Below are 12,806 nucleotides of genomic sequence, written 5' to 3'. Positions count from 1 at the left end.
AAATGCATACGTGTAAAATTCATAAGTGTTAATGCATAACATAACATAGCATAAATGTAACGTGCATACACGTAAATGCATATGTGCAAATTTAAAAAATGTAAATGCATGCATTTGAATGCATGTGTAAAAATCGTAAGTGTAAATGCATAAAAATGCAGAAATGAAAATACATGTTTAAATGCCTAAATGTACTGTAAAATTTAAAGGAATAAGTGTAAACAAGTGCATACGTGTAAATGCATACGTTTAAGTGCATATGTGGAAAATGCATAAATGCACTGCACAATGCAAAAATGTAAATGTTTAAGTGTAAATTCATAAACGTACTGTAAAATGCATAAGTCTAAACTGCATAAATGTCCTGTAAAATGCAGAAATGTAAATGTCTAAATTTAAATGCACAAGTGTAAACTGCATAAATGCAAATGTAGAAATGGTAATGGATACATGCAAATTAATAATTGTAAAATGCATAATGGTAAATGCATAAATGTCCACAAATGACATGACTGACAAACTGATTTGGTGTGTTTTGGGTGTTTTAATCAGGTTTCATCAGTAACAGGTTGTAACATCAGAGTTACATGTAACAGCAGATTAAAATGACACGAATGGGTAGAAATCATCAGAGTTTCTTCTGAGCGGCTCCCTGCAGACGGTTGTGCTCCCGCAGCCTAAAACACACCGGATCAGCTATGAAACATCCCCATCAGAAACAAGAGTTTACGTTCATTCAGACTGGTTTTACTGACCTGACCGCATTGATCTTGATGAATCCAGAGGCGTCACAGGGGTCGTAGTCGCCCTGAACATCCATACTGTTAAGAGAAAGACACATATTAAACCAGATCGATACAACATGCAGCTGTAATTGCAGAAATTTAAAAACTCCAATAGACAATTTTCATAATAGAACAACTGAAATTACAAATGGAGGAGAAAACATACAGGGAACATGAGACATGGTGCAAAACAGAATACATATGATTTTGAAAGCTGCATCAAGGCTGCATTTATATTATCAAAAAATATGGCAAAAATTGTGAAATATTATTATGATTTCAAACAGCTGTTTTGTGAGTGAATTTCCGTTAAAATGTAATTTACTTCTGTGATACAAAGCTGAATTTTCAGCATCATTGTGTCACATGATCCTTCAGAAATCATTCAATATACTGGTTTGCTGCTCAACAAACATTTCTCATTATTATCAGTGCTGAAAACAGTTGTGCTCCCCAATATTACTGCGGAAACCATCATACATTTTATATTTCAGGATTCTCAGATGAATAGAAAGTTCAAAAGACAGCATTTATTTGAAACAGACATCTTTTGCAACATTATAAATGTCTTTACTGTCACTTTTGCAACCTTGAAGAATAAAAGTATTCATTTCCATTTTAAAAGACATATTTTTGAATATAAACATTGTGTATTTTAGGTATTTATTGTAGTGTCAGCTGTTGAAACACAAAGTCAAGCACAAGACCAAATGACAAATGGCTGATCGACAATGTTAACTAGTGCAGCTCCTCCAGATCTAATGCATGAATCGCAGCTGCTTGTAATCACCGCAGGACAACATTGTGACATTTCTTGCAGATCAATGCATCGTGCAGGAGGAAAGCACTGTGTTAATAGCACCGTTTGCAGGTCCTGTTGGGCGTCTGCGGGGTGTGCGATCACCAAATTGTGTGTGAAAGTCTCAAAAACAGTTTCTAAAGGTAAGCAGCATAATTATAAAAGACAAGACAGCAATCCCAGCATGCATCAGTGATGCAATCCACCAAAGATGGAAAAATGGTTGATTATGAATATAATTCACTCAGTACCAGAGATGCCCAAAGTTGACCCCTGCTGACCTTTGATTTGGCCAAGCATGCCGTATCCCAAGCAAAAGAAAAAAATGCCATTGAAGCATATCTTCATTTCTAATTTACATTTTTAAAAACATTTTAAATGCATAAATTCAAATTCATAAGTGTAAAATGCATACATGTAAATGCATACCTGTGATTTCATAAATGTACTGTAAAATGCATTCATTTAAATGCATAAATTCAAATGCATAAGGGTAAAATGAAATGTAAATGCATAAGTGTAAATTCATAAATGCACTGTGAAATGCATTAATGTAAATGTATACATTTAAGTGCATAAATGTAAATGCACGCATGTAAAATTCATAAGTGTAATGTAAAATGCTTTAATGTAAATGAATAAATTCAAATGCTTAACTGTAAAATGCATACATGTAAATGCATAAATTCAAATCCACAAGCGTAAATGTATAAGTATAAATTCATGAATGTACTGTAAAATGCATAAATGTAAAAACAAAAAGTGAACAATGCTTAAATGTAGATGCATACGTGTAAACGCATATAAAATGCATTAATGTAAATGCATACATTCGAATGCAGAAGCGTAAATGCATAAATGTACTGTAAAATTCATAAAATTCAAGATATTCAAGCATATCTTCATTTCTAATGAAGAAAATTTCTAAGAAAAATAATTGGATTTAATCAATATATAAAAAAAACATGTACATTTTTGTTCATTATAAAAAAAAAATTTGCCATCAAGCCTTTAAACAAGATTTTTGTCCTTAAAAAGTTTTGTGCATCTCCACCAATTAATACTGTACAAATAATTAATTTAATAATATATATTATATAATAGATCGACAGCACTTATATATATTACTATATTATAAAATAAAAAATAATACTATAATATTTCACCATAAAATGAAACAATGTGATTTTAACAAAATAATATTATAAAAATGATTTTACTTTTACATTACAACAGTGAAATTGCAATACTAATAATTAAGTCTTTAAATCTTAAATTTCAAACGTTAAACCAGGAAACTTTTATTTTGACAGAAAACCGCAGAAGTCCTACTACAGAGAAAGTCAAAAACAGATCTCAGCCTGAACTCTGGCGGTCATAATGAGTTTCTTTCATCGAACGCTCTGTGCTTCAGCGTCGCCTCGAGCGAAATCACAAGACGACCTTTCAACTGCACGTCTCCACGCTTAACCGGCATGAAACGTGCAACTTCCTCCAAACGCTGAGAGTCCATTAGACAGATGGAGCTGTGCTTCAGTCAGTCTGAGAGGAGCTGATCTGCCCTCAGGACACACGCGGGTCAAACCTCAATGATCTCACTGTTCCTGACCTGCACCTCCTCACATCATTACACACATCAGTCTCAACCCAAATATGAAAAAAAATATATCATTTTGTATGTTTTCATTATATTATTTTATTTTATATTAATATTATATCAAAAGTTTGGTTTTAGTACAATTAAAAAATTTTTTTAACATTTCTTACACTCATCAAGGCTGCATTTATTTGATCAGAAATACAGAAAAAAAGTAATATTGTGAAATATTATTTCAATTTAAAATAAATGTTTTCTATGTGAATATATTTTAAAATATAATTTATTTCTGTGATCAAAGCTGAATTTTCAGCATCATTACTGCAGTCTTCAGTGTCACATGATCCTTCAGAAATCATTCTAATATACTGATTATCAGTGTTGAAAACTGTATTTTTTTGGGAACCTGTGATACTTTTTTTAGGATTCTTTGATCAATAAAAGGTGAAAAAAAAAACAGCAATTATTTAAAATAAAATGGTTTTTCTAACAATATACACTACTGTTCAAAAGTTTGGGGTCAATAAATTTTTATTCTTTGTTTTTTTTTTTAAAGAAATTAATACTTTTATTTACCAAGGATGTGTTTAATTAATAAAAAGTGATAGCATAGTTTTACATTGCTAGAAAAGATTCATATTTTGAATAAATGCTGTTCTTTTTTAACTTGGTATTCATCAAAGAATCCTGAAAAAAAAATCACAGTATCCAAAAAAAGAATTTGATTTCCAAAATTGATCATTCTAACAATAAATCAGCATATTAGAATGATTTCTGAAGGTCATGTGACACTTAAGACTGGAGTAACAGCCGATGAAAATTCAGCTTTGCATCACAGGAATAAATTATATTTTAAAGTACATTTAAAAAAAAAAAACATGATTTTATATTGTAATAACTTTTCACAATATTACAGTTTTTTCTGTATTTTTGATCAAATAAATGTAGCTTTTTTGCATTTTTTTTATTTTGTAACTTGTATTTATTTTATGAATATTTAATTTTTTATAACAATTGTTATCATTGTTGTTTTATATTTTTTATTATTTAATATTATATTATTTTATATAATGTTTATTTAATAAATTATGAATTCTAAAATTATACAAACAAGTAATGTAAACCTGGTGTGTACTGCACTCCCAAATGCATGTTCAACAGACTGAATGCACATGATGGAAGAAGTGTTGAATGGATGAGTCTGTATGAATGATGGGTGGTATTCGTACCTGACCAGCTCCTCGTTGTACAGTGATTTGGGCGACTCTCGGCCGAGGATGTACACCTGACCCTTAAAGACAGACAGCTGCACGCGACCCTCCACGTTCTCCTGAGATTTATCAATGCAGTGACGAACAAACTCACACTCCGGACTGTACCAGAACCCTGAGAGACAGAGAGATCGACAACACTTCATTAATACTGAACCAGCAAACATCAAATATCGGAGGCTTTATTGTAAACCAGTGCTCCTCAAAATTTTCCAGGTCTAGAAATTACTCTTTTAAATATAAAAGAAATATATTCACATCTTTATTTTAACTCTTTTTAATTCACTTACATCTCCTTTGAAATTGTATCCCTGCTTAAGAATTATGTTAAACTGGAATCTTGGTGACTGAATATCTTCAAACGCAACCTCAGTGTAAAAGTGTTTGGTTCGTACTCCGGCAGTGTTTAAAGGGTATTCGATTGTTGTTTGTCTTGTTTTTGGACGTCAGAGACACGTGTCCCGTTCGATTTGATGTATTCAGGCGCACAGGTGTGTGAAACAGCAGCAGTCCGTCTCTCTGTGGTTCAGACTCTAATGAGTTTAATCTGAGGCGAGCGTCCCGCTGCTCGCTCCTCTGAGGGACGGGGCCCTGCGCTCACATAACACTTTAATTACAGGGCCTCCGTAATCAGCCACTAATGGGCCAAATCCTATTATGAGAAAGGAGGAGCAGAGACCTGCTGCTGCTCACAGACACATGAACACACCTGAGACACCGCAGACAGACAGATAGACAGACAGACAGACAGACAGACAGACAGACGAACACACCTGAGACACCGCAGACAGACGGATAGACAGACAGACAGACAGACAGACAGACAGATGAACACACCTGAGACACCGCAGACAGACGGATAGACAGACAGACAGACAGACGAACACACCTGAGACACCGCAGACAGATGGACAGACAGACAGACAGACAGACAGACAGACAGACAGATGGATGGACAAACGGACAGACAGACAGACAGACAGACAGACAGACAGACAGACAGACAGACAGACAGACAGACAGACAAAGAGAGAGACAGATAGACAAATGGACAGACAGACAGAGAGACAGATGGACAAACGGACAGACAGACAGAGAGAGAGAGAGACAGAGAGACAGATGGACAAACGGACAGACAGACAGACAGACAGACAGACAGACAGACAGACAGACAGACAGACAGACAGACAGAGAGACAGACAGACAGACAGAGAGACAGACAGACAGACAGACAGACAGACAGACAGACAGATAGACAAATGGACAGACAGACAGACAGACAGACAGACAGACAGACAGACAGACAGATAGACAAATGGACAGACAGACAGAGAGACAGATGGACAGACAGAGAGACAGATGGACAGACAGACAGATAGACAAATGGACAGACAGACAGACAGACAGACAGACAGACAGACAGACAGACAGACAAAGAGAGAGACAGATAGACAAATGGACAGACAGAGAGACAGATGGACAGACAGACAGACAGACAGACAGACAGACAGACAGACAGACAGATAGATAGACAAATGGACAGACAGACAGAGAGACAGATGGACAGACAGACAGACAGACAGACAGACAGACAGACAGACAGACAGACAGATAGATAGACAAATGGACAGACAGACAGAGAGACAGATGGACAAACGGACAGACAGACAGAGAGACAGATGGACAGACAGACAGACAGACAGACAGACAGACAGACAGACAGAGACAGAAAGACAAACAGACGGACAGACCCTGATCCGTACCGTTATAAATGAGCTCGGAGAACTTGATGCCGAGACTCTGTTTGATCTTCCGAACCTCTCTGTCCATCGTGAAGGTCTCGATGTCCAGATGAGCATGAAGCAGGATGGTTCCTCCAGGGGTTTCATAGATACCTGATGGGGAAAGAAGATGAAAAAATGAATTGTTTGTGCCCTCTATTTTTGTACCTTCATCCCTTCTTTCAGTTCTGAACCAAAACATTTAGTTCTTACACGAGTAAGAATAGCAAAGAGTTTTCTGTGTTAATATTTGGGAACAATCCCAAAAAAAACGAATGATGGTCGTCATGAGGACAGGTGTTGATGGGCACATTGACAGCTGCCACATGAAGGATAATAGAAGAGGAAAGGCATCAGTCGTGTCTGTCAGGATCTGCCGGTCAGCTTCACTCTACCCTGCAATTTACAGCGTCTACAACTGACACACAGAAATGAAGCTTCGCTCAGCTGTCTGAAGGGTCACGGATGATGATGAACCGACACCTGAAGATCCAGTGGCCGGTTATTCTTCAGAGTTCAGAGCTGACAGATGGGAATGAAGCATTTACATGAAGACACACGCTGATGATTGACTGACTGTCCATTCTATAGGCCAGAAAATAACCAGCATGGACACCATTTAGATCAACAACCAATATATGCTTATATGCTTGTTGATTTGTGATTCTAAAATTATTATCCCTGTATCTGCATCTCTATATTCATCCTGTGTCATCTTAAGACGTAAATGTATTACTTTTTTATTTTTGCTAACCTAAAAACAAACAAAACAAAAAATATATATATATAACCATGGTAACCACAAAGTAACCATGGTTTTAAGACACTAACCGTAGTTTAACCGTAGTATTTGTGGTAAAACTGTGGTTATTCAAAAAAACATGGTTACTATATTTTTAGGGTAGTAAAATCATGGATAATTTACTTAGGGATTTGCATTTGTGTGTACTGTATTTTTTCTTTGTTTTGTTTTTATAACTGTTCTGTTAATAGTTTCATGATTTCTACAGTTTAATTAATAAAAAATCTGAATCAAATGATTCACAAACTCGCACCAAAGATTCACGAACCCGGTCCAAAGTTCCGGCCTAGATCAAAAGATCCAATGATTCACGAACACAAAGTTCTGATCTGAATCAAAAGATTTGTGAACCCGATATGAAGTTCTGATCTGAATCAAATGATTCACAAACCCGCACCGAAGTTCTGGTCTAAATTGCAAAACGTGATTTAAATTCCCGATCTGAATCAAACGATTCGCAAACACGATTCAGTTTGAGCGCTTCAAAATAGTGAATCATTTTGCGATGCTAGGGTTTGACCGATTCTGAGTTTCGAAAAGCTCTGTTTCACTCATCACTACATGCTTTTTAAAATCATTACAAGTAATGCTGAAAATTGAAAATGAACGGCTATTTTAATTTAATCTGGTTTTTACTAGTGAATCACTTGAACCGAATGATCGAAGTAACGAGTCTGAATCAATCAAAGCGGTTCCAGGGTAAATGACTCACTCAATTGATTCAGGTTCATCTATTCAACTTTTCGCTTCAGCCATGTTTACACCACACTCTCAGTACTACTGGCTTAGCTCTCTAGTTTCATGACTTTTACTGAAATAAATAAAAAAAGTATGATGTTTGCTAATAAAATATCAATATTTCCATTCCAAAGATAACATCCAACATAAATCTATCTATATATTGAGGTGAGGTAAGCGTGTACTGCTAACTAGTGAAACGCTTCATTAATATGACGAGCTGCAGCTCAAAATACATGTTAGATGGAAACATTGTGCATTATGATGGAGTTTGTAGCTTAATTCACTACACTTGAAATAGTTTGAGCTGCAGTTCAGTCATTTCATACCATTTTTCAGTATATATTGTAATACACATTTGAGACATTATTGTATGTGAATGTATTAGTCTATATAGAGTGATAATCAATGTAAAAAGCACAAAACAGCAGAATAACAAAGTTAAAGAGGATAAACCTTATCAGTCAACTAAACTGTGCACATTTGAAACACTTCAGCTCCTTATATGTTCACTTCTCAGGTAATATGACCTATTTCAGATGCATGTTTTATATCAAAATTATTGCTAGGGACAACTGAGTTTTTGCGCACACTCTGCATTTAAAGTTCGTCACTCAGAAACAATGAATAATACACCAAAACGGCTCAGTTGAGACCAAAGAATACTTCCATTAAAGCTGCAATTCTGTCATTAAACAAAAGCTTTTTGACTTCTAAGAGTCTTTCGTGTAAAACAATCCCGCTCCCTGGAGGCAGAAGCTCAGCTCTGTCCAAACCTCTCAAAGGCCACAGTAACTGCTGCCCAAAACAAGACTTAGCAAATTAGCCACATCTCTTAAGTCCTGAAAAGTGGCAATCTGATACATTAAGACTCTGCGGGATTTAGCGCAGGAGATTGAGGGACTAAAGCGCTGTGCTTCCGTCAGGAAAATCTGATAAAAGTCTCTTCGGGTATTAAGATCCCGACAGATGAAGGACCGGAGCGGCCTGATTTACATGCATCTTTTACTGAGTTGAGATGTGGACGCTCGTGAGGTTAAATGGCTCGTGGCTTATCATTCCTGTCTCCGGTGGCGTTAATGCTGCTTTAACACTTCAAAGACTCTCCTCTGAACACAAACACACACCGCACCTGATTTAGAGAGCTTAATAACTCCAGCCTGAGGCCGAGACACGACACGGCGTTATTCACCACAACTATTACAAACATTTATGTTTACTGACCCTGGACCAAAAAAGCACGGGTAGATTTGTAGCAATAGCCAAACTTATCGATTTTATGCCAAAAAATCATTAGGATAATAAGTAAAGATCATGTCCCGTGAAAATATTTTGCAAATTTTCCACCATGAATATATTAAAACCTAATTTTTGATTAGTAATATGCATTGCTAAGAACAACTTTAAAGGCGATTTTCTTAATATTCAGATTTTTTGCACCCTCAGATTTTAGATTTAAAAATAAAAACTAAAACAGATTCAATCTAAACAATATTTTTTTAAAAATACAAAAACACAAACCAAAATGAACTAAAATTAAACTTAAAAACAGTAACTTAAGAACTATAAAAGTTTATAAAAAATACTAAACACTGGTCGCACATGAACACCTGCTGCCCTACACATGATTTTAATTTTTAATTGCTAGCATGTTTCTAGCATGATTAGCATGTTGCTAGCATGATTAGCATATTTCCAGCATGTCAGTAGTATGTTAGCATTTAACTAGCATTTTTCTAACATGATTAGCATGTTTGCTAGCACGCCTAGCATGTTGCTAGCATGATTAGCATATTTCCAGCATGTCAGTAGTATGTTGTTAACATTTCACTAGCATGTTGCTAGCATGATTAGCATATTACCAACATGTCACTAGTATGTTGTTAAAATTTCACTGGCATGTTTCTAACATGATTAGCAAGTTGCTAGCATGCCTAACATGTTGCTAGCATGATTAGCATATTTCCAGCATGTCAGTAGTATGTTGTTAACATTTCACTAGCATGTTTCTAACATGATTAGCATTTTACTAGCATGTCACTTGTATGTTGTTAACACTTACTAGCATGTTTCTAACATGATTAGCAAGTTGCTAGCATGCCTAGCATGTTGTTAGCATGATTAGCATATTTCCAGCATGTCACTAGTATGTTGTTAACATTTCATTAGCATGCTGCTAACATGATTAGCAAGTTGCTAGCATGCCTAACATGTTGCTAGCATGATTAGCATATTTCCAGCATGTCACTAGTATGTTGTTAACATTTCATTAGCATGCTGCTAACATGATTAGCAAGTTGCTAGCATGCCTAGCATGTTGCTAGCATGATTAGCATATTTCCAGCATGTCAGTAGTATGTTGTTAACATTTCACTAGCATGTTTCTAACATGATTAGCAAGTTGATAGCATGCCTAACATGTTGCTAGCATGATTAGCATATTTCCAGCATGTCACTAGTATGTTGTTAACATTTCATTAGCATGCTGCTAACATGATTAGCAAGTTGCTAGCATGCCTAGCATGTTGCTAGCATGATTAGCATATTTCCAGCATGTCAGTAGTATGTTGTTAACATTTCACTAGCATGTTTCTAACATGATTAGCATGATGCTAGCATGCCTAGCATGTTGCTAACATGATTAGCATTTTACTAGCATGTCACTTGTATGTTGTTAACATTTCACTAGCATGTTTCTAACATGATTACTAATTTGCTAGGAAGTTACTAGCATGATTAGCATATTACTAGCATGTTTCTAGCATGATTAGCAAGTTTAAATGAGTTTGAATGTATTAGAAATATAGTACATAGAAGGGATTCTGGTGCTGCGTCCCAATTCGCATACTATCCGTCCTAAATAGTATTCGAAAATAGAATTAGTATGTCCCAAATCGTAGTATGTTTAAAAAAGTATTCCAAAGATTCCCGGATGGTCTAATACTTAACTTCAGAATTCGAAGTGCGGATCAATGCACACTTTAACGGCTAATATTACCCACAACACATTGCGCGGTGAACGAGGATTCGATTAGAACCACAAACACGCATGAAAACTATTCAAAAACTACAAACATGGAGGATATGCGCGACCAACGGACAGGTAGAGAAAGAGGTTTGAGTGATAAATAATCAATGTGTAATGTGTGATAAAAAATATTTTTTTAATGTAATCCGCGTTATATTTCATGTGCAGCAACATTATGAACTTTTACAATGATAGGTTTGGTCATTAACGTTTAAATACATAATTATGCAAACACAAGAGCAGAGTTCTGGGCATGAAAGACTTGTTAAAGAACGTGCCTCTTCATTTCTCTCTAATACGGTAGAAAATCAAATTAAACTAAATGTAGATGATGTTAACTGTGATGATTGACAGGGCAGTTTAAACAGTGACAGGATTCAGGTAACTAAGCAACAGAGCGTCCGTTAAAGAAGCAGTTATGACCAAGTAGTATGTCCCAAAGCTTGCCTACTATTCTGCTACATACTCAAAAGTATGTACTTTTCTTCACAAAAAGAGTACATACTTCTAGGGCATAGTATAAGTAGGTGAATTGGGATGCAGCACAGGAGTTTGGATAATGTTGGCTCATTTGAACATTTCATCAATGTAAGTATATGGGATTTTTCCCAAATTGAATGGTCATTATTAGGAAACAATATAACAACTCGAGTCAGTCTGAAGATCTGGGCTGAGCTCTAGGAGGATATACTGTATAGTCAGAAAATGTAGTCTCAGAATAATAATAATAATAATAATAATAAGTTTAAATAGAATTTCAGTAAGCTGAAGGTAATAAATGCATGGAATGATCCAATGACTCCAGTGCTGTGGACATTGTGGATGAGTTGAGCAGTGATTTGTTGTTCTGTCAGAGAGTGACGTTTCCATCTGAAGCGTGACACACATGAGCCGGAGTGGACTTGATTCTCCTGGAGCGTGTCACATAAACACAGGCTGTCAGGGTCTTCATTGAACATCCCAAACGCTGACTTCCAGAAGAAAAGGTCTGATCTTCTGTGAACCGTTGGGGAAAACAAGACGTCGCGTATTTTCCAATTCCTACCTGCCAATCCGGAGACACTGGAGGAACTCAATTTGCCAATCAGAGCTCCGTCAGATCCCCGGACCCGCGCTCAGACCCCGACGCAGACACTTATTCATCTCAAACTAGGATTCTGATGCCGCTCTTTGGAAAATGTTCGACGGAAGGCAGGAAAAGCTTTTGGTTTTTTGGTCATTTACACACAGACGATGATCAGAAATTTGAAAGTAATTTCTGCCTTGCAATACTGCATCAAAGTAAAGAAATTATAATAAAATTATCACTGAAAAAAATTGGTTTAGAAACCATTTTCACACAGAAATTGCTAGTAAGTATAATTTATTAGTAACATTAAATTGAATTATATAGTATAACATTATGTAAACATTGTATAACATTATTAAAAAATTATTAAAATGTGTGTACAATTATATATATATATATATATATATATATACTTTATTATTTATATTTTACTCATTTTGTAAATAACAACAGCAACAATAGCATAGGAAATGAATTTATTTTTATTCTTACTTTTATTAATGTTATTTGTCAAAATAAATTAAAATATATATATTCTTAATTATTTTTATTTTATTAAGTTTGTTAATAATAACAACAATAAATAATGAATTTATTATCATTATTATTATTATTATTATTATTATAAACAAAATAAATAAATATGTATTAAAATTAGTGTGCATAATTTTACATACATTTTATTATTTATATTTTATTTATTTATAACAATAACAACAATAAATAATTAATTTATTATTATTATTATTAACAAAATAAATAAATATGTACTAAAATAAGTGTGTATAATTTCACATATCCCTTATTATTTAAATTTAATTAGTTTTAACAATAACAACAACAATAAATATATAATAATTATTATTAAATATAATAAGAAATTATTAAATATAACAATTATTTATATTTATTATTATCAAAATAAATAAATAATCA

The 12,806-nt window shown here is 34.7% G+C and overlaps 1 protein-coding gene across 1 annotated transcript in view; it reads right to left on the bottom strand.

The window, feature by feature from the left end:
• Positions 1–524: 524 nt before the first annotated feature.
• The window catches only part of ass1 (argininosuccinate synthase 1), a 46,714-nt gene continuing 34,432 nt past the window's right edge, over positions 525–12,806 (bottom strand). The window contains exons 12-15 of the mRNA XM_073840914.1: positions 6,216–6,347; positions 4,411–4,567; positions 756–821; positions 525–677 (exon numbers count right to left, since the gene is read on the bottom strand). Of these exons, the coding sequence (XP_073697015.1) occupies positions 629–677; positions 756–821; positions 4,411–4,567; positions 6,216–6,347 (404 nt within the window). The 3' untranslated portion in view covers positions 525–628. The remainder of the gene's footprint in view (positions 678–755; positions 822–4,410; positions 4,568–6,215; positions 6,348–12,806) is intronic.

Source organism: Garra rufa, chromosome 5, assembly GCF_049309525.1.
Source record: "Garra rufa chromosome 5, GarRuf1.0, whole genome shotgun sequence".
NCBI lineage: Eukaryota > Metazoa > Chordata > Actinopteri > Cypriniformes > Cyprinidae > Garra > Garra rufa.
The sequence above is the reverse complement of the archived record's forward strand: the minus strand, read 5'-3'. Positions and strand labels throughout refer to the sequence as shown.